This window comes from Oncorhynchus kisutch, linkage group LG15 (genome assembly GCF_002021735.2).
Source record: "Oncorhynchus kisutch isolate 150728-3 linkage group LG15, Okis_V2, whole genome shotgun sequence".
Taxonomy (NCBI): Eukaryota; Metazoa; Chordata; class Actinopteri; order Salmoniformes; family Salmonidae; genus Oncorhynchus; species Oncorhynchus kisutch.
Genome location: NC_034188.2, coordinates 89,758,438 through 89,782,548, shown reverse-complemented (window position 1 = coordinate 89,782,548; position 24,111 = coordinate 89,758,438). Strand labels below are relative to the sequence as shown.

At 44.7% G+C, this 24,111-nt stretch overlaps 1 protein-coding gene across 3 annotated transcripts in view; it reads right to left on the bottom strand.

The window, feature by feature from the left end:
• Window positions 1-24,111, bottom strand: part of cadm2b (cell adhesion molecule 2b) — a 459,638-nt gene that overhangs the window by 24,482 nt on the left and 411,045 nt on the right. For all 3 annotated transcript variants that reach the window (XM_031791269.1, XM_031791270.1, XM_031791271.1), the window contains 3 exons: window positions 17,448-17,609; window positions 17,195-17,285; window positions 10,987-11,165 (listed from right to left, as the gene is read on the bottom strand). In XM_031791269.1, the coding sequence (XP_031647129.1) occupies window positions 10,987-11,165; window positions 17,195-17,285; window positions 17,448-17,609 (432 nt within the window). The remainder of the gene's footprint in view (window positions 1-10,986; window positions 11,166-17,194; window positions 17,286-17,447; window positions 17,610-24,111) is intronic.

Sequence of the window (24,111 nt, the reverse complement as noted above, 5' to 3'; positions counted from 1 at the left end):
CTCAACCTCTGTGGTTCACCAACCTCCAGCTGTTCTCAACCTCTGTGGTTCACCAACCTCCAGCTGTTCTCAACCTCTGTGGTTCACCAACCTCCAGCTGTCCTCAACCTCTGTGGTTCACCAACCTCCAGCTGTTCTCAACCTCTGTGGTTCACCAACCTCCAGCTGTTCTCAACCTCTGTGGTTCACCAACCTCCAGCTGTTCTCAACCTCTGTGGTTCACCAACCTCCAGCTGTTCTCAACCTCTGTGGTTCACCAACCTCCAGCTGTTCTCAACCTCTGTGGTTCACCAACCTCCAGCTGTTCTCAACCTCTGTGGTTCACCAACCTCCAGCTGTTCTCAACCTCTGTGGTTCACCAACCTCCAGCTGTCCTCAACCTCTGTGGTTCACCAACCTCCAGCTGTTCTCAACCTCTGTGGTTCACCAACCTCCAGCTGTTCTCAACCTCTGTGGTTCACCAACCTCCAGCTGTTCTCAACCTCTGTGGTTCACCAACCTCCAGCTGTTCTCAACCTCTGTGGTTCACCAACCTCCAGCTGTTCTCAACCTCGGTGGCTCACAAACCTCAACCTTTCATCACCCTCTGGGTCTCACAAACCTCCAGCTGTCCTCAACCTCTGTGGCTCAAAGAGCACCAGCTGTCTTTATCCTCTGTGGCTCAGAAACCTCCAGCTGTCCTCAACCTCTGTGTCTCTCAAACCTCCAGCTCTCCTCAACCACTGTGGTGGTGATGGTGATGGTGGTGGGGTTGGTGATGGTGATGCTGGATAACGGGTGTGGTTAAGGTTAAGATTAAGGTTGGTATTAACCACTAGGCTACCCTGCCACCCCAGGGATGTGAACGCTCTAACCACTAGGCTACCCTGCCACCCCAGGGATGTGAACACTCTAACCACTAGGCTACCCTGATGTGAACCCGCCCCACTAGGCTACCCTGCCGCCCCAGGGATGTGAACGCTCTAACCACTAGGCTACCCTGCCACCCCAGGGATGTGAACACTCTAACCACTAGGCTACCCTGCCGCCCCAGGGATGTGAACACTCTAACCACTAGGCTACCCTGATGTGAACACTCTAACCACTAGGCTACCCTGATGTGAACACTCTAACCACTAGGCTACCCTGATGTGAACACTCTAACCACTAGGCTACCCTGATGTGAACACTCTAACCACTAGGCTACCCTGATGTGAACACTCTAACCACTAGGCTACCCTGATGTGAACCCGTCCCACTAGGCTACCCTGCCGCTACAGGGATGTGAACATACCAGAAATAGGTCTTACTAGGCACAATGAAATGAAACAATGACTGAAATCCCAGTACACTAAAGATGATAAATGGCTTGAAAATAATAATGTACGATAGAATGCTTCTTAGTAAACCTAGCACTTAGCTACTACATTATGTGAAAAAGCTGTCCCCATAGGAGAACCCTTTTTGGTTCCAAGTAGAACCCTTTTTGGTTCCAGGTAGAACCCTTTTGGGTTCCAGGTAGAACTGTCAGTGGAAAGGGTTCTACAAGGAACCCAAAAAGGTTCTACCTTGAATCAAAGCGGTTCTACCCGGAACCAAAAATGGTTCGTCAAATGGTTCTCCTATGGGGACAGCCGAAGAACCCTTTTAGGTTCATGATAGTGCCTTTTTTTTCTAATATTGTAGACACAGATCTTGGGTCAGCTTGGCATTAATGGTTAAGGTTAGTGTTGGGGGAGAGGAAGCTGATTCCTAGATCTGTACCTAGGGGAAACCTCACCTACTATGAATTCATACCATCTGCCTTAGGAATAGGAGAATAGTGAAGATAAGGAGAAGAAAACGCGATGAGTACCTGTCAGTCTATTCTATAGGAAACAGGTGTTATCCCCAGCTGATGAGTACCTGTCAGTCTATTCTATAGGAAACAGGTGTTATCCCCAGCTGATGAGTACCTGTCAGTCTATTCTATAGGAAACAGGTGTTATCCCCAGCTGATGAGTACCTGTCAGTCTATTCTATAGGAAACAGGTGTTATCCCCAGCTGATGAGTACCTGTCAGTCTATTCTATAGGAAACAGGTGTTATCCCCAGCTGATGAGTACCTGTCAGTCTATTCTATAGGAAACAGGTGTTATCCCCAGCTGATGAGTACCTGTCAGTCTATTCTATAGGAAACAGGTGTTATCCCCAGCTGATGAGTACCTGTCAGTCTATTCTGTAGGAAACAGGTGTTATCATTTAACTGATGAGTACCTGTCAGTCTATTCTATAGGAAACAGGTGTTATCATTTAACTGATGAGTACCTGTCAGTCAATTCTATAGGAAACAGGTGTTATCCCCAGCTGATGAGTACCTGTCAGTCTATTCTATAGGAAACAGGTGTTATCCCCAGCTGATGAGTACCTGTCAGTCTATTCTATAGGAAACAGGTGTTATCCCAAGCTGATGAGTACCTGTCAGTCTATTCTATAGGAAACAGGTGTTATCCCCAGCTGATGAGTACCTGTCAGTCTATTCTATAGGAAACAGGTGTTATCCCCAGCTAATGAGTACCTGTCAGTCTATTCTATAGGAAACAGGTGTTATCATTTAACTGATGAGTACCTGTCAGTCAATTCTATAGGAAACAGGTGTTATCATTTAACTGATGAGTACCTGTCAGTCTATTCTATAGGAAACAGGTGTTATCCCCAGCTGATGAGTACCTGTCAGTCTATTCTATAGGAAACAGGTGTTATCCCCAGCTGATGAGTACCTGTCAGTCTATTCTATAGGAAACAGGTGTTATCCTTTAACTGATGAGTACCTGTCAGTCAATTCTATAGGAAACAGGTGTTATCATTTAACTGATGAGTACCTGTCAGTCTATTCTATAGGAAACAGGTGTTATCCCCAGCTGATGAGTACCTGTCAGTCTATTCTATAGGAAACAGGTGTTATCCCCAGCTGATGAGTACCTGTCAGTCTATTCTATAGGAAACAGGTGTTATCCCCAGCTGATGAGTACCTGTCAGTCTATTCTATAGGAAACAGGTGTTATCCCCAGCTGATGAGTACCTGTCAGTCTATTCTATAGGAAACAGGTGTTATCCCCAGCTGATGAGTCCCTGTCAGTCTATTCTATAGGAAACAGGTGTTATCCCCAGCTGAGAACAAAAACCCTGAAGCTTGACGATGGCTGTGTAAGAAGTGATGTCAGATGAGACAAAGGAACTCTGTGTGTGTGTGTGTGTGTATGTGTGTGTGTGTGTGTGTGTGTGTGTGTGTGTGTGTGTGTGTGACAAATGAGCACAGGTACGTGTAACAACAAGTGTCTGATCAAACCTCACACCTGTCGCGGGTGAGAATGACACTATGTGACTCGAGGTGTGTGTGTGTGTCGAGGTGTGTGTCGAGATGTGTGTGTGTCGAGGTGTGTGTGAGGTGTGTGTGTGTCGAGGTGTGTGTGTGTCGAGGTGTGTGTCGAGATGTGTGTGTGTCGAGGTGTGTGTCGAAGTGTGTGTGAGGTGTGTGTGTGTGTGTCGAGGTGTGTGTCGAGGTGTGTGTGAGTGTCGAGGTGTGTGTCGAGGTGTGTGTGAGGTGTAATGTACAATAGGCGAGAGCTGATACTGATGACTGTGCCAGGCAGATGTTCACATTAATACAAGGATCTCATGTTGGCGCTGAGGAGAGAGGGAACAAGGAGAGGACAGGGCTCACATTCACTCCTCTACCCCCATCTATCCTCTTTTTTCACCGTGGGTACGTCCCACATGACACCCTAACCCCTATATATTGCACTATTGTTGATACGAGCACTATGGTGCACTATAAGAAACATGGTACCTTTTGGGATGCAGCCACATTCCCTCCCTCCCTCACTCACTCACTCACTCACTCACTCCCTCTATCATCTTCTCACTGTGCCAAACGCAGGCATTATCACGTCGGCGTCAGCTCTATTCTCAAGCCTGCACATTTCATTTCTCCATGCACTCAGGATTCATCTCATATATCGGAATAGAACTGGAGGACAGTGATAAATGTGATACATTGTGTCTGTGTGACTTCAGGATGGTGAAAAATGTGATACATTGTGTCTGTGTGACTTCAGGATGGTGATAAATGTGATACATTGTGTCTGTGTGACTTCAGGATGGTGATAAATGTGATACATTGTGTCTGTGTGACTCCAGGATGGTGATAAATGTGATACATTGTGTCTGTGTGACTTCAGGATGGTGTTAAATGTGATACATTGTGTCTGTGTGACTTCAGGATGGTGTTAAATGTGATACATTGTGTCTGTGTGACTTCAGGATGGTGATAAATGTGATACATTGTGTCTGTGTGACTTCAGGATGGTGTTAAATGTGATACATTGTGTCTGTGTGACTTCAGGATGGTGTTAAATGTGATACATTGTGTCTGTGTGACTCCAGGATGGTGATAAATGTGATACATTATGTCTGTGTGACTTCAGGATGGTGTTAAATGTGATACATTGTGTCTGTGTGACTTCAGGATGGTGTTAAATGTGATACATTGTGTCTGTGTGACTTCAGGATGGTGTTAAATGTGATACATTGTGTCTGTGTGACTTCAGGATGGTGTTAAATGTGATACATTGTGTCTGTGTGACTTCAGGATGGTGATAAATGTGATACATTGTGTCTGTGTGACTTCAGGATGGTGTTAAATGTGATACATTGTGTCTGTGTGACTTCAGGATGGTGATAAATGTGATACATTGTGTCTGTGTGACTTCAGGACGGTGATGAATGTGATACATTGTGTCTGTGTGACTCCAGGACGGTGATGAATGTGATACATTGTGTCTGTGTGACTTCAGGATGGTGATAAATGTGATACATTGTGTCTGTGTGACTTCAGGATGGTGATAAATGTGATACATTGTGTCTGTGTGACTTCAGGATGGTGATAAATGTGATACATTGTGTCTGTGTGACTTCAGGATGGTGATAAATGTGATACATTGTGTCTGTGACTTCAGGATGGTGATACATGTGATACATTGTGTCTGTTTGACTTCAGGACGGTGATGAATGTGATACATTGTGTCTGTGTGACTTCAGGATGGTGATAAATGTGATACATTGTGTCTGTGTGACTTCAGGATGGTGATAAATGTGATACATTGTGTCTGTGTGACTTCAGGACGGTGATAAATGTGATACATTGTGTCTGTGTGACTTCAGGACAGTGATAAATGTGATACATTGTGTCTGTGTGACTCCAGGATGGTGATAAATGTGATACATTGTGTCTGTGTGACTTCAGGACGGTGATGAATGTGATACATTGTGTCTGTGTGACTTCAGGATGGTGATAAATGTGATACATTGTGTGTGTGTGACTTCAGGACGGTGATAAATGTGATACATTGTGTCTGTGTGACTTCAGGATGGTGATAAATGTGATACATTGTGTCTGTGTGACTTCAGGATGGTGATAAATGTGATAGATTGTGTGACACAATCCAGACTTATTTCAGAAGTAGAGACCTATCAATATCTATCTCCCTTGTCTACCATCCAGACTTATTTCAGAGGTAGAGACCTATCAATATCTATCTCCCTTGTCTACCAGCCAGACTTATTTCAGAAGTAGAGACCTATCAATATCTATCTCCCTTGTCTACCATCCAGACTTATTCCAGAAGTAGAGACCTATCAATATCTATCTCCCTTGTCTACCATCCAGATTTATTTCAGAAGTAGAGACCTATCAATATCTATCTCCTTTGTCTACCATCCAGACTTATTTCAGAGGTAGAATTGTAACTACTGGTGGTAATGAGACACTTTCTCATGCCTCTTTCACCTGCTCTGCTGTCTCCTGACATGACATCATCCCTCAGGCATAATTTATGCGTCCCAAACGGCAACCTACTATTCCCTTCTATAGGGCATTACTTTGTATTACTACTACTAAAGGTAGTGCACTATAAATGGAATAGAGTGTCATTTGGTACACAACCCCCTAAGAGTGGTGACATCAACCGGTTTAATGGCAGATCTGAGAATATCTCTATGGAGAATCATTTACAATTCATCACATAATCTAGCTGAGAGGACCTTACTTGGGTTTACAGACTCTTTAAGCTTCAGGGCTTCAATGAAGCTTATTTCAATCCTGTGGTGATTATCCACAACGACCCCCACACCACACCACATTCCCAGAACAATCCAAGACAATTGTATTTTCTACTCTTGATGAAATGATGACACTGTGGTCCAATCTGTTTCAGTTGTGACAGTCCGATACAGAACACTAACCCCAGTTTGGCATAACTCAAGTCATCTCCCCGTCCAGCTCTCCGGATGAATAGAGACTAACAGACTTACAGACTTACAGACTAACAGACTTACAGACAACAAACCACAGACAACAGACTTAGACAGCAGACTTACAGACAGCAGACTTACAGACAGCAGACTTACAGACAGCAGACTTACAGACAGCAGACTTACAGACAACAGACCACAGACAACAGACTTAGACAGCAGACTTACAGACAGCAGACTTACAGACAGCAGACTTACAGACTAACAGACTTACAGACAACAAACCACAGACAACAGACTTAGACAGCAGACTTACAGACAGCAGACTTACAGACAGCAGACTTACAGACAGCAGACTTACAGACAGCAGACTTACAGACAGCAGACTTACAGACAGAAGACTTACAGACAGCAGACTTACAGACAACAGACTTACAGACAACAGACTTACAGACAACAGACTTACAGACAACAGACTTACAGACAGCAGACTTACAGACAACAGACCACAGACAACCGACTTACAGACTTACAGACAGCAGACTTACAGACAACAGACTTACAGACAGCAGACTTGCAGACTTACAGACAACAGACAACAAACCACAGACAACAGACATGCAGACAACAGACAACAAACCACAGACAACAGACTTACAGACAACAGACTTACAGACTTACAGACAGCAGACTTACAGACAGCAGACTTACAGACAGCAGACTTACAGACAGCAGACTTACAGACAACAGACCACAGACAACCGACTTACAGACTTACAGACAGCAGACGTACAGACTTACAGACAGCCGACTTACAGACAGCAGACTTACAGACAACAGACGTACAGACAACAGACTTACAGACAACAGACTTACAGACAACAGACCACAGACAACAGACTTACAGACAACAGACAACAAACCACAGACAACAGACTTTCAGACAACAGACTTGCAGACTTACAGACAACAAACCACAGACAACAGACAACAAACCACAGACAACAGACATACAGACAACAGACATGCAGACAACAAACCACAGACAACAGACTTACAGACAACAGACTTACAGACAGCAGACTTACAGACAACAGACTTACAGACAACAGACCACAGACAACCGACTTACAGACTTACAGACAGCAGACTTACAGACTTACAGACAGCAGACTTACAGACAGCAGACTTACAGACAGCAGACTTACAGACAACAGACTTACAGATAACAGACTTACAGACAACAGACAACAGACTTACAGACAACAGACTTACAGACAACAGACCACAGACAACCGACTTACAGACAACAGACTTACAGACAACAGACCACAGACAACCGACTTACAGACAACAGACTTACAGACAGCAGACTTACAGACAACAAACCACAGACAACAGACTTACAGACAACAGACTTACAGACAACAGACAACAAACCACAGACAACAGACTTACAGACTTACAGACAACAGACAACAGACCACAGACAACAGACTTTCAGACAACAGACTTACAGACAACAGACAACAAACCACAGACAACATACTTACAGACAACAGAGAGCAAACCACAGACAACAGACTTACAGACGTACAGGCAACAGACAACATAATTACAGACGGACAGGCAACAGACAACCGACTTACAGACCAACAGACAACAGACAACCAACAACAGACTTACAGACCAACAGAAGCTGAATAATATGTCATCCTTCCCCTCCATCTATGTCCATCTATCCACAGAGCAATACCCTACTAGTGTGAAAAAAGTCTAACGGAGGCTAGTGTTCATCTACAGTTGAAGTAGGAAGTTTACATACACTTAGGTTGGAGTCATTAAAACTCGTTTTTCAACCACTCCACAAATTTCTTGTTAACAAACTACAGTTTTGGCAAGTCGGTTAGGACATCTACTTTGTGCATGACACAAGTCATTTTTCCAACAATTGTTTACAGACAATTATAATTCACTGTATCACAATTCCAGTGGGTCAGAAGTTCACAAACACTAAGTTGACTGTGCCTTTAAACAGCTTGGACAATTCCAGAAAATGATGTCATGGCTTTAGAAGCTTCTGATAGGCAAATTGATATAATTTGAGTCAATTGGAGGTGTACCTGTGGATGTATTTCAAAGCCTACCTTCAAACTCAGTGCCTGTTTGCTTGACATCATGAGAAAATCTAAATAAATAAGCCAAGACCTCAGAAAAATAATTGTCTGGTTCATCCTTGGGAGCAATTTCCAAACGCCTGAAGGCACCACGTTCATCTGTACAAACAATAGTACGCAAGTATAAACACCATGGGACCACGCAGCCGTCATACCGCTCAGGAAGGAGACCCGTTCTGTCTCCTAGAGATGAACGCCCTTTAGTGCGAAAAGTGCAAATCAATCCCAGAACAACAGCAAAGGACCTTGTGAAGATGCTGGAGGAAACAGGTACAGAAGTATCTATATCCACAGTAAAATGAGTCCTATATCGACGTAACCTGAAACGCCACTCAGCAAGGAAGAAGCCACTGCTCCAAAACCGCCGTAAAAAAGCCAGACTACGGTTTGCAACTGCACATGGGGACACAGATTGTACTTTTTGAAGAAATGTCCTCTGGTCTGATGAAACAAAAATGGAACTGTTTGGCCATAATGACCATCGTTATGTTTGGAGGAAAAAGGGGGAGGCTTGCAAGCTGAAGAACACCATCCCAACCGTGAAGTACGGTGGTGGCAGCATCATGTTGTGGGGGTGCTTTTCTGCAGGAGGGATTGGTGCACTTAACAAAATAGATGGCAGCATGAGGCAGGAACATTATGTGGATATATTGAAGCAACATCTCAAGACATCAGTCAGGAAGTTGAAGCTTGGTCTCAAATGGGTCTTCCAAATGAACAATGACCCCAAGCATACTTCCAAAGTTGTGGCAAAATGGCTTAAGGTCAACAAAGTCAAGGTATTGGAGTGGCCATCACAAAGCCCTGACCTCATCCTATAGAACATTTGTGGGCAGAACTGAAAAAGCGTGTGCGAGCAAGGAGTCCTACAAACCTGACTCAGTTACACCAGCTCTGTCAGGAGGAATGGGGCAAAATTCACCCACCTTATTGTGGGAAGCTTGTGGAAGGCTACCAGAAACATTTGACCCAAGTTAAACAATTTAAAGGCAATGCTACCAAATACTAATTGAGTGTATGTAAACTTCTGACCCACTGGGAATGTGATGAAGGAAATAAAAGCTGAAATAAATCATTCTCTCTACTATTATTCTGACATTTTACATTCTTAAAATTAAGTGGTGATCCTAACTGACCTAAAACAGGGAATATCTACTAGGATTAAATGTCAGGAATTTTGAAAAACTGAGTTTAAATGTATTTGGCTAAGGTGTATCTAAACTTCCGACTTCAACTCTATCCACAGATATATACCCTACTAGTTTTAATAAAGTATATCTTCTCAGAGCCAGGATAAGTCATTTCTCCTGGAAAAAAAGTACTCTCATGTGGGATTGTTTGTGGCAAAAACGCATAAATCCTCAACGTCTGTTTCTAATATTCTGACTTCGCCTGTGCATACTATTTTGGTTTCAACAGCTCTTGACAAATGTTAGCAGCCTCAGTTGCAGTGTGGAGGGGAGGAGATGAGAGGAAAGTTGGGGAGGAGGAGAGGAAAGGAGAGGAGAGGATAGTTGAGGAGGAGTAGGAGAAAAGGAGAGGAGAGGGGAGGAGAGCAGGAGAGGGGAGTAGAGGAGAGAAGAGGAGAAGAAGAGGAGAAGAGAGGAAGAGGAGAATGGAGAGGAGAGGAGAGGAGGAGAATGGAGAGGAGGAGAGGTGATTAGGAGAGGAGAGGAGGAGAGGAGGAGAGGAGGAGAATGGAGAGGAGAGGAGAAGGAGAGAAGAGGAGAGAAGAGGAGAGGAGAGGAGGAGAGGAGGAGAATGGAGAGGAGAGGAGAGGAGGAGAATGGAGAGGAGGAGAGGTGATTAGGAGAGGAGAGGAGGAGAGGAGGAGAGGAGGAGAATGGAGAGGAGATGAGAAGGAGAGAAGAGGAGAGAAGAGGAGAGGAGAGGAGGAGAGGAGGAGAATGGAGAGGAGGAGTGGAGGAGAGGTGATTAGGAGAGGAGAGGAGGAGAGGAGGAGAATGGAGAGGAGAGGAGAGGAGGACGACAGGAGAAGGAGAGAAGAGGAGAGGAGAGGAGGAGGAGGAGAATGGAGAGGAGAGGAGGAGGAGAGGAGAAGGAGAGAAGATGAGAGAAGAGGAGAGGAGAGGAGGAGAATGGAGAGGTGATTAGGAGAGGAGAGGAGGAGAGGAGAGGAGGAGAATGGAGAGGAGAGGAGAAGAGGAGAGGAGAGGAGGAGAGTGGGGGAGAGGAGGAGGAGAGGAAGAAAGACTGGCATGCATCTCAAATGGTACCCTATTTCCTGTATAGTGCACTACTTTAGACCAGAGCCCTATTTCCTATATAGTGCACTACTTTAGACCAGAGCCCTATTTCCTATATAGTGCACTACTTTAGACCAGAGCCCTATGGTACCCTATTTCCCATATAGTGCACTACTTTTCCCCAGAGCCCTATTCCCTATATAGTGCACAACTTTTGCCCATGTTCAATATTGCTGGCCAAAAGTTATGCATCCAGTATAGCAAAAAAACAAAAAACTAAAACTAAAATATTCCTCTTGCCCCCCAGTGTAGCTCCTATGTAAGACACTCACCGTATACAAACAGGACATATTCAGCTCCACTAGTCCCCAGGTAGTTACTGGCCTCACAGCGATACGTGCCGTTGTCTGTCTTGTTGAGGGCGGTGATGGTGAGTTCCCTGCCCTCTACAATCATCCTCTCTATATCAGGCAGCTCCCCTCCATCTTTAGACCACAACACTGGCTCTGGTCTGGTGGAGAAAACACAACACAAGACATCACAACAGGCACCACAGCATACACTGCAGCAGACACCACAGCAGACACCACAACAGACACCACAACATACACCACAACAGACACCACAACCGACACTGCATCAGACAGACACCACAGCATATACTGCAGCAGACAGACACCACAGCAGACACCACAACATACACTACCACATACACCACAACAGGCACCACAACAGACACCCCAACGGGCACCACAACAGACACCACAACCGACACTGCAGCAGACAGACACCACAGCATACACTGCAGCAGACAGACACCACAGCAGACACCACAGCAGACACAATAACAGACACCACAACTGGCACCACAGCAGACACCACAACATACACTACCACATACATCACAACAGGCACCGCAACAGACACTCCAACTGGCACCACAACAGACACCACAACCGACACTGCAGCAGACAGACACCACAGCATACACTACAGCAGACAGACACCACCGCAGACACCACAACAGACACCACAACTGACACCACAGCAGACACCACAACATACACTACCACATACATCACAACAGGCACCGCAACAGACACCCCAACTGGCACCACAACATACACCACAACAGACACCACAACAGGCACCGCAACATACACCCCAACTGGCACCACAGCAGACACCACAGCAGACACAACAACAGAGACAACAACAGATGCCACAACATACTCCGCGACAGACACAGCGACATACACTGAAACAGACACAACAGCAAACACCACAGCAAACACCACTGCAGACACCACAGCAGACACCACAACAGGCACAACAACAGACACCGCAACAGACACCACAACAGACACCACAACAGACATGACAGCAGACAGACACCACTGCTGCCTCAGTGTCTTGAGATATTTTTGTTAGAGGTTACTATGGAACAATGAAGTATAATTACAAGCATTTCATAAGTGTCTGTCACGCCCTGGCCAAAGAGAGGCTTTTAATCTCTATTTTGGTTAGGCCAGGGTGTGACTAGGGTGGGCATTCTAGTTTCTTTATTTCTATGTTTTCTGTTTCTATGTTTTGGCCGGGTATGATTCTCAATCAGGGACAGCTGTCTATGTCATGATGTTGCCATCTTTGGATGTGGCGAGCCCCATCCCCATCCCCCTCTTCCCGCCTCCCCCTTTCCTCCTTCAACTAGGCTGCTGTGGTCAGAGAGACGTCGTAAATTCCTGAAGATCTCCTCATGGACACAGTATAGAGGGAGTACATTTTCATAGAGAACAGGGGAATTTCTCCCACCTCACAGAACTTGAGGTCCGACCAAATTTCATGTTCCGGACAAGGTATAAAAGATCGGTGAAGAATCCAGCAACGAACTGGTCCGTTTGTCACAACTTGGGGAAGCTCATGGGAGACGATGTGGCCACATTACCGTAACGCTGTTTATATAATAGCCTCAGATATGAGGTTTACATCTAATTGTTGTATAAGATGAATGAGTGAGTATGATACTGTTTACACAATTTTACAGTGTGATTTTGGACTGTTTAATGAAGGAAAACTCAAAAAGGAAATTGAGTTAACTAAATCAGAGGACCGCCCCTGAGCCCAGTTAGGGTCAGACATCCTGGGACAGGATATGCAATTCCGAATAAAACCCAACTTTGAGAAATTATCACTAGACCATGTTTTTCTCCATTAGGAGAGGACAAAGGTTGCAGACCATTGCTGAAACTTTTAACCATACCACGTGGTTAAACTCTTAGACTATCGATACCGACAGAATAAGAACAAGTCTTTGATATTAATTACTATTCTGCAGCTAGGAATTCGGTATCATTGAACGCGAAGAACGACAACTGCCGAAACATCCATTCTATAACAAATGAATGAATGTCGCTCTGAACTATCCCCTCTAACCAAGACAGAGAGAGCGCGAGAGAGAGAGAGACAGACAGACAAAACTCTCCATCAGAAACAAACTTTTCAACAAAGATCCCGACGACACACTGAGTGTAAATATATATATTGATTGCAATTGTTCCCGAATGAGTGAGCGTTCATATGCAAAGGATTAGCATTTCAATTGTTATAATTATCAACTTTGTAGTGTCTCATCTTAGTCGACTCCCACTTCCCCTTTTGTCTAACAAGCCGCGATGCCGGTTTAGCCCATGAGGGCACATTCCCCTATCATTTCTTGTAACCACATTTACCTTGTTTGTTTATGCATTTCTGTGAATTACTTAGTTAGTAATAAATAAATGATTTAAGACAATTGATGTATGGATGACTCATAGTGAAGACTGGGTTCGTGCAGATAACCAACAATTTACGACGTTTGGAATGAGACAAACGTGAGGTAAAGTAAATAATTCATTAATTCGAAGACTAATTGATCAGATAAAATATCTGAAAGTTTATATTAGGAAATTATAACCTTGTAATCTGAATATTTTTCCTTGGTGCCCCGACTTCCTCGTTAATTACAGTTACATGATTAATCAGTTGATCGCGTAATACTAATTACAGAGAATCTTTGATAAAAACTATAAGTCTTTAATTTAATGATAGTAAAGACACGACACTATCGTTGTCTCTGATTGGGAATCATACTTAGGCAGCCTTTTTTTCCTTTTGTATTTGTGGGTGGTTGTCTTTGTTAGTGGCCTGGATAGCCCTCGTGAGCTTCACATTCGTTTTTGTTGTTTCTTGTTTTTGTTGGCGACATTCTAAATAAAAAGAAATGTACGCTTACCTTGGTCTGGTTTCCCCGACGACGTTTCTGACAGTGTCAAAGGCTTTTACTGACAATTACATGAAGTTGATACCAAGAGTCAATATTTGCAGTGTTGACCCTTCTTTTTCAAGACCTCCGCAATCCGCCCTGGCATGCTGTCAATTAACTTCTGGGCCACATCCTGACTGATGGCAGCCCATTCTTGCATAATCAATGCTTGGAGTTTGTCAGAATTTGTGGGTTTTTGTTTGTCCACCCACCTCTTGAAGATTGACCACAAGTTGTCAATGGGGATTAAGGTCTGGGGAGTTTCTTGGCCATGGACCCAAAATATCCATGTTGTGTTCCCCGAGCCACTTAGTTATCACTTTTACCTTATGGCAAGGTGCTCCATCATGCTGGAAAAGGCATTGTTCGTCACCAAACTGTTCCTGGATGGTTGGGAGAAGTTGCTCTCGGAGAATGTGTTGGTACCATTCTTTATTCATGGCTGTGTTCTTAGGCATAATTGTGAGTGAGCCCACTCCCATGGCTGAGAAGCAACCTCACACATGAATGGTCTCAGGATGCTTTACTGTTGGCATGACACAGGACTGATGGTAGCGCTCACCTTGTCTTCTCTGGACAAGCTTTTTTCCGGATGACCCAAACAATCGGAAAGGGGATTCATCAGAGAAAATGATTTTACCCCAGTCCCCAGCAGTCCAATCCCTGTACCTTTTGCAGAATATTAGTCTGTCCCTGATCTTTTTCCAGGAGAGAAGTGGCTTCTTTGCTGCCATTCTTGACACCTGGCCATCCTCCAAAAGTCTTCGCCTTACTGTGCGTGCAGATGCACTCACACCTGCTTGCTGCCATTCCTGAGCAAGCTCTGTACTGGTGGTGCCCCGATCCCACAGCTCAATCAACTTGAGGAGAAGGTCCTGGCGCTTGCTGGACTTCCTTGGGCGCCCTGAAGTCTTCCTCACAACAATTGAACAGCTCTCCATGAAGTTCTTGATGATCCGATAAATGGTTGATTTAAGTGCAATCTTACTGGCAGCAATATCGTTGCCTGTGAAGCCCTTTTTGTGTAAAGCAATGATGACAGCATGTGTTTCCTTGCAGGTAACCATGGATGACAGAGGAAGAACAATGATATCAAGCACCCTCTTTTTGAAGCTACCAGTCTGTTATTTGAACTCAATCAGCATGACAGGGTGATCTCCAGCCTTGTCCTCATCAACACTCACATCTGTGTTGAGAGAATCACTGACATGATGTCAGCTGGTCCTTTTGTGGCAGGACTGAATGCAGTGGAAATGTTTTTTGGGGGGATTCAGTTCATTTGCATGACAAAGAGGGACTTTGCAATTAATTGCAATTCATCTGATCACTCTTCATAACATTCTGGAGTATATGCAAATTGCCATCATACAAACTGAGGCAGCAGACTTTGTAAAAATTAATATTTGTGTCATTCTCAAAACGTTTGGCCATGACTGTACACCACAACAGACACCACAACAGACACCACAACAGACACCACAACAGACACCACAACAGACACCACAACAGACACCACAACAGACACCACAACATACACCACAACAGACACCACAACAGACACCATACCTTACGCAACAACAGACACCACACCAGACACAACAACAGACACATTTGGCACATTTGGCTTTCCAATAGATGTTGGAAAATTGCTGCTATAACAGCCTCCAGTCTTCTGGGAAGGCTTTCCACTAGATATTGGAACATTGCTGCTATAACAGCCTCCACTCTTCTGGGAAGGCTTTCCACTAGATATTGGAACATTGCTGCTATAACAGCCTCCACTCTTCTGGGAAGGATTTCCACTAGATGTTGGAACATTGCTGCTATAACAGCCTCCACTCTTCTGGGAAGGCTTTCCACTAGATGTTGGAACATTGCTGCTTTAACAGCCTCCACTCTTCTAGGAAGGCTTTCCACTAGATGTTGGAATATTGCTGCAGCGACTTGCTTCCATTTAGCCACAAGAGCATTAGTGAGGTCAGGCATGGACGTTTGGGCGATTATGCCTGGCTCGCAGTCAGCGTTCCAATTCATCCCAAAGGTATTCGATGGGGTTGAGCTCAGGGCTCTGTGCAGGCCAGTCAAGTTCTTCAAACACAGATCTTGACAAACCATTTCTGCTTTGTGCACTGGGGCATTGTCATGCTGAAACAGGAAAGAGACTTCCCCAAAAGTTGGAAGCACAGAATCGTCTAGAATGTCATTCTATGCTGTAGCGTTAGGGTTGGTCTTCACTGGAACTACGGGGCCCGAACCATGAAAAACAACCTCAGACCATTATTCCTCCTCAACCAAACATTTTACTTGGCACTGTTATGCATTGGGGCAGGTAGCGTTCTCTTGGCATCCCGCCAAACCCAGATGTGTCCACGTTTCCACACGATGCTTGGCATTGCGCATGGTGATGTTAGGCTTGTTTGCAGCTGCTCGGCCATGGAAACCCTCTCTTGGCATGCCGCCAAGCCCAGATGTGTCTGTCGGACTGCCAGATGCTTGGCATTGCGCATGGTGATGTTAGGCTTGTTTGCAGCTGCTCGGCCATGGAAACCCTCTCTAGGCATCCGCCAAACCCAGATGTGTCCGTGTTTCCACTGCTCCAGAGCTTTACACCACTCCAGCCATTGCTCGTCATTGCGCATGGTGATCTTAGGCTTGTGTGCCGCTGCTCGGGCCATGGAAACCCATTTCATGAAGCTTGCCGACGAACAGTTATTGTGCTGAAGTTGCCTCCAAAGGCAGTTTGGAACTCGGTAGTGAGTGTTGCAACCGAGGACAGACAATTTTCTACGCGTTACACATTTCATCACTCGGCGGTCCCGTTCTGTGAGCTTGTGTGGCCTACCACTTCGCGGCTGAGCCGTTGTTGCTCCTAGACATTTCCACTTCACAATAACAGCACTCACAGTTGACCGGGGAAGCTGTAGCAGGACAGAAATTTGACCATTTGACTTGTTGGAAAGGTGGCATCCTTTAATGGTGCCACGTTGAAAGTCACTGAGCGCTTCAGTAAGGCCATTATACTGCTAATGTTGTCCTATGGAGATTGCATGGCTGTGTGGTCGATTGTATACACCTGTCAGTAACGTGTGTGGCTGAAATAGCCGAATCACCTAATTTGAAGGGGAGTTCACATACTTTTGTATATATAGTGTAGCTAGTAAAATCAGATGACATGTTAGAGGTCTATCAATAGGATATACTGTCTACATCCATTATTAAGTGATAGACCATGTACTTACAGTGGGTTCCCTTTGGAGACACACTCCAGTTTAAAGTACTGTCCTTCCTGAGGGATGATCACGGAGTGGGAAATCTCCACATGGGGGGCGTCTGGGACGAGAGACAAGAGACATTATGAAACATCATCCATACTAGTGACTGAAACATCCTGATCCTAGATCTGTGGTTGAGTTCATATCCAATTTAATTGAAATGGTAGGATCATCTGATCCTAGTTATTTTTGAATATGTTCCTCAGGTTTCAGAACTCACAATGGACCTCCAGGACCTCTGTGACCTGGTAAGGGTTGGAAGAAAGAGACACGTGCTCCACACTGCAGGTATAGGCCACCCCGTCATCACTCTGATCCACCTGCAGCTGCAGAGTGCTCTTCACTGTGAACGACTTCCCTGTGGCGTTGACCTCCTTAGTGCCTGTTAGATAGAAACACATAGACATTCTATTACATTCTATTATTCTATTCAGGAACTCTATTACATTATATTATTCTATTCAGGTACTCTATTACATTCTATTATTCTATTCAGGAACTCTATTACATTCTATTATTCTATTCAGGAACTCTATTACAGTCTATTATTCTATTCAGGTACTCTATTACATTCTAGTATTCTATTCAGGAACTCTATTACATTCTATTATTCTATTCAGGAACTCTATTACATTCTATTATTCTATTCAGGAACTCTATTACATTCTATTATTCTATTCAGGAACTCTATTACATTATATTACTCTATTCAGGAACAGCGTACGAGTTAAAAACCTACAGGAGGGTATCTCTCCAGGAACAGGTTCGGAATATAAATGTGGAATCCTCCCCATCTTCCTTTCATCCCTTTACTGTGAAATCCTCCCCATCTTCCTTTCATCCCTTTACTGTGAAATCCTCCCCATCTTCCTTTCATCCCTTTACTGTGAAATCCTCCCCATCTTCCTTTCATCCCTTTACTGTGAAATCCTCCCCATCTTCCTTTCATCCCTTTACTGTGAAATCCTCCCCATCTTCCTTTCATCCCTTTACTGTGAAATCCTCCCCATCTTCCTTTCATCCCTTTACTGTGAAATCCTCCCCATCTTCCTTTCATCCCTTTACTGTGGAATCCTCCCCATCTTCCTTTCATCCCTTTACTGTGAAATCCTCCCCATCTTCCTTTCATCCCTTTACTGTGAAATCCTCCCCATCTTCCTTTCATCCCTTTACTGTGAAATCCTCCCCATCTTCCTTTCATCCCTTTACTGTGAAATCCTCCCCATCTTCCTTTCATCCCTTTACTGTGAAATCCTCCCCATCTTCCTTTCATCCCTTTACTGTGGAATCCTCCCCATCTTCCTTTCATCCCTTTACTGTGAAATCCTCCCCATCTTCCTTTCATCCCTTTACTGTGAAATCCTCCCCATCTTCCTTTCATCCCTTTACTGTGAAATCCTCCCCATCTTCCTTTCATCCCTTTACTGTGGAATCCTCCCCATCTTCCTTTCATCCCTTTACTGTGGAATCCTCCCCTCTCCTCCATTTGTTTTAGGATAATCTTCCCTTGCTCATTCTCCCACTTGTCTCCAAGACCCATTCCATCCCCGAAACTTTTTCTCTTCGTCCCCCAGAAACAAGATTGATTTGTTTTGTATCTTCTATTTTCCTCGGGTCTCTGATGTCTTCTCTGTTTAGATAAGTGGCTCTTAACTTGAAACCTGTATTGAGCCAGGAGTCAGAGAGGAGGCAGGCAGTGTGTTTACGTGTGAGCTAGTGGGTCGGAGCATTGCCCTCTGTCTGTTTCTGTCTGTCTGTCTCTGTCTGTCTGTCTGTCGATATCTTGTCAAAGACTCGTGCGTGCTTCTGTGTGTGCATGCGTGAGAGGTAGTATCACCTCTCCAGACATCTTCATTTCGCTGCCTCTATGGTTCGTCCAATTCAACCAGACAATATAACACAGACAACTGCTATTTCTGTGAGTCTATGTACATTTTCATACCATGATATTGATGTGATCTAATACTAAAACGTGTTCAGATTGTTTGTGGTTCAAAGAGCTTTAATACAGCCATTGCTCAAAATGGCTGAAGGTTGTAGCGATGTGCACTCAGGGTAGACATTAATCCATCAAAATAGCCTGTTATGAAAAGCCAAATTAAAAATAAAATGATATATACAATTTCAATTTTTGTTGTTGTTATCTAATATTTATTTTCAATGATTCTGGTAGTTTTACATTTTTAAATTTGTATTTATTCATTTCACCTTTATTTAACCAGGTAGACAAGTTGAGAACAAGTTCTCATTTACAATTGCGACCTGACCAAGATAAAGCAAAGCAGTTCGACAGGTACAACAGCACAGAGTTACACATGGAGTAAAACAAACATACAGTCAATAATACAGTAGAAAAATATGTCTATATACAATGTGAGCAAATGAGGTGGGATAAGGGAGGTAAAGGCAAAAAAAGGCCATGGGGGGCGAAGTAAATACAATATAGCAAGTAAAACACTGAAGTAAATACAATATAGCAAGTAAAACACTGAAGTAAATACAATATAGCAAGTAAAACACTGAAGTAAATACAATATAGCAATGCTATAATGCTCAGAATGTACTACTTTCCCCTTTGTTGAAATCACACTCAAATCACATCACGTGTCTGTTATTTGGCATTAACATCTAGCCCGCTAGCTATTCATTCAATAGTTTAACAAGATAATGTGCTAGGTTAGCTTGTTTCTTTAATACAACTGAGTGTGCCTGAGCGTGACTGAGTGTGACTGAGCGTGACTGAGCGTGACTGAGTGCAACTGAGTGTGCCTGAGCGTGACTGAATGTGATAGAGTAAGACTGAGTGTGACTGAGTGCAACTGAGCGTGACTGAGCGTGACTGAGCGTGACTGAGTGTGCCTGAGCGTGACTGAGTGTGACTGAGCGTGACTGAGCATGACTGAGTGCAACTGAGTGTGCCTGAGCGTGACTGAATGTGATAGAGTGAGACTGAGTGTGACTGAGTGCAACTGAGCGTGACTGAGCTTGACTGAGCGTGACTGAGTGTGACTGAGTGTCACTGAGTGTCACTGAGCGTGACTGAGAGCAACTGAGTGTGACTGAGCGTGACTGAGCGTGACTGAGTGCAACTGAGTGTGACTGAGCGTGACTGAGTGTGACTGAGTGTGACTGAGTGAGACTGAGTGCAACTGAGCGTGACTGAGTGCAACTGAGCGTGACTGAGTGTGACTGAGCGTGACTGAGTGTGACTGAGTGTGACTGAGCGTGACTGAGCGTGACTGAGTGCAACTGAGTGCGACTGAGCGTGACTGAGTGAGACTGAGTGCAACTGAGCGTGACTGAGTGCAACTGAGCGTGACTGAGTATGCCTGAGCGTGACTGAGTGTGACTGAGCGTGACTGAGCGTGACTGAGTGTGACTGAGCGTGACTGAGTGTGACTGAGCGTGCTACTTCAAAGTTTTTATATATTGGTCTTTAGGGCCACCTATCGGTTGTGGATGGCCACGGAAAGCCATGGATAACCATGGATCTGTTAAATCTGGTGAACTGGTGCTATCTGTTATATGGTGAACTGGTGCTGTCTGTTATATGGTGAACTGGTGCTGTCTGTTATATGGTGAACTGGTGCTGTCTGTTATATGGTGAACTGGTGCTGTCTGTTATATGGTGAACTGGTGCTGTCTGGTGTATGGTAAACTGGTGCTAACTGGTATATGGTGAACTGGTGCTGTCTGGTGCTATCTGTTATGTGGTGAACTGGTGCTATCTGGTATATGGTGAGCTAGTGCTGTCTGGTGCTGTCTGGTATATGGTGAACTGGTGCTAACTGGTATATGGTGAACTGGTGCTGTCTGTTATGTGGTGAACTGGTGCTATCTGGTATATGGTGAGCTGGTGCTGTCTGGTGCTGTCTGGTATATGGTGAACTGGTGCTAACTGGTATATGGTGAACTGGTGCTGTCTGTTATGTGGTGAACTGGTGCTGTCTGGTGCTATCTGTTATGTGGTGAACTGGTGCTGTCAGGTGCTATCTGTTATGTGGTGAACTGGTGCTGTCTGTTATGTGGTGAACTGGTGCTGTCTGTTATATGGTGAACTGGTGTTGTCTGTTATATGGTGAACTGGTGTTGTCTGTTATATGGTGAACTGGTGCTGTCTGGTATATGGTGAACTGGTGCTGTCTGTTATATGGTGAACTGGTGCTGTCTGGTGTATGGTAAACTGGTGCTAACTGGTATATGGTGAACTGGTGCTGTCTGGTGCTATCTGTTATGTGGTGAACTGGTGCTATCTGGTATATGGTGAGCTGGTGCTGTCTGGTGCTGTCTGGTATATGGTGAACTGGTGCTAACTGGTATATGGTGAACTGGTGCTGTCTGTTATGTGGTGAACTGGTGCTGTCTGGTGCTATCTGTTATGTGGTGAACTGGTGCTGTCTGGTGCTATCTGTTATGTGGTGAACTGGTGCTGTCTGGTGCTATCTGTTATGTGGTGAACTGGTGCTGTCTGTTATGTGGTGAACTGGTGCTGTCTGTTATATGGTGAACTGGTGTTGTCTGTTATATGGTGAACTGGTGTTGTCTGTTATATGGTGAACTGGTGCTGTCTGGTATATGGTGAACTGGTGCTGTCTGTTATATGGTGAACTGGTGCTGTCTGTTATATGGTGAACTGGTGTTGTCTGTTATGTGGTGAACTGGTGCTAACTGGTATATGGTGAACTGGTGCTGTCTGTTATATGGTGAACTGGTGCTGTCTGTTATATGGTGAACTGGTGCTGTCTGGTGTATGGTAAACTGGTGCTAACTGGTATATGGTGAACTGGTGCTGTCTGGTGCTATCTGTTATGTGGTGAACTGGTGCTATCTGGTATATGGTGAGCTGGTGCTGTCTGGTGCTGTCTGGTATATGGTGAACTGGTGCTAACTGGTATATGGTGAACTGGTGCTGTCTGTTATGTGGTGAACTGGTGCTGTCTGGTGCTATCTGTTATGTGGTGAACTGGTGCTGTCTGTTATATGGTGAACTGGTGCTAACTGGTATATGGTGAACTGGTGCTGTCTGTTATGTGGTGAACTGGTGCTGTCTGGTGCTATCTGTTATGTGGTGAACTGGTGCTGTCTGGTATATGGTGAACTGGTGCTGTCTGTTATATGGTGAACTGGTGCTGTCTGGTATATGGTGAACTGGTGCTGTCTGTTATATGGTGAACTGGTGCTGTCTGGTGCTATCTGTTATGTGGTGAACTGGTGCTATCTGGTATATGGTGAGCTGGTGCTGTCTGGTGCTGTCTGGTATATGGTGAACTGGTGCTAACTGGTATATGGTGAACTGGTGCTGTCTGTTATGTGGTGAACTGGTGCTGTCTGGTGCTATCTGTTATGTGGTGAACTGGTGCTGTCTGTTATATGGTGAACTGGTGCTAACTGGTATATGGTGAACTGGTGCTGTCTGTTATGTGGTGAACTGGTGCTGTCTGGTGCTATCTGTTATGTGGTGAACTGGTGCTGTCTGGTATATGGTGAACTGGTGCTGTCTGTTATATGGTGAACTGGTGCTGTCTGGTATATGGTGAACTGGTGCTGTCTGTTATATGGTGAACTGGTGCTGTCTGGTGCTGTCTGTTATATGGTGAACTGGTGCTGTCTGGTGCTGTCTGTTATATGGTGAACTGGTGCTATCTGTTATATGGTGAACTGGTGCTGTCTGTTTTATGGTGAACTGGTGCTGTCTGGTATATGGTGAACTGGTGCTGTCTGTTATATGGTGAACTGGTGCTGTCTGGTATATGGTGAACTGGTGCTATCTGTTATATGGTGAACTGGTGCTGTCTGTTTTATGGTGAACTGGTGCTGTCTGGTATATGGTGAACTGGTGCTATCTGTTATGTGGTGAACTGGTGCTGTCTGTTATATGGTGAACTGGTGCTATCTGTTATATGGTGAACTGGTGCTGTCTGTTTTATGGTGAACTGGTGCTGTCTGGTATATGGTGAACTGGTGCTATCTGTTATGTGGTGAACTGGTGCTGTCTGTTATATGGTGAACTGGTGCTGTCTGTTATATGGTGAACTGGTGCTATCTGTTATATGGTGAACTGGTGCTGTCTGTTATATGGTGAACTGGTGCTGTCTGGTATATGGTGAACTGGTGCTGTCTGGTATATGGTGAACTGGTGCTGTCTGGTGTATGGTAAACTGGTGCTAACTGGTATATGGTGAACTGGTGCTGTCTGGTGCTGTCTGGTATATGGTGAACTGGTGCTAACTGGTATATGGTGAACTGGTGCTGTCTGTTTTATGGTGAACTGGTGCTATCTGTTATATGGTGAACTGGTGCTGTCTGTTTTATGGTGAACTGGTGCTATCTGTTATGTGGTGAACTGGTGCTGTCTGTTATATGGTGAACTGGTGCTGTCTGTTATGTGGTGAACTGGTGCTGTCTGTTATATGGTGAACTGGTGCTGTCTGTTATGTGGTGAACTGGTGCTATCTGTTATATGGTGAACTGGTGCTGTCTGTTATATGGTGAACTGGTGCTGTCTGTTATGTGGTGAACTGGTGCTTCATCAAGGTTTATTTGTGAGTAAACCTCGGTTGGATACTAACCGATGTCTACCCAGCCACCAATCTCACTGCACGTCACTTTAACTATGGCATTATGACTTCATATCCATGGAGAGTTGCAATACAGTGAAAAACGACTTTGTTTTCCAACTCATCAGACAACCTACTGAGGAAGCATCAGATAACATGAGTCAAAGGCTCTTGTCTGTCTCTCGTGTAGAATAGAGGGATCTGATAGGAGATGAGAAAGCTTCCATCACTCTTCCAGCCTCTCTCCCCTCTCTTCCCCTCTACCCCCGTCACAACTCTCTCCTCTCCCCCTCTCCCCTCTCTCCCTGTCTCCCCTCTCTCCACTTC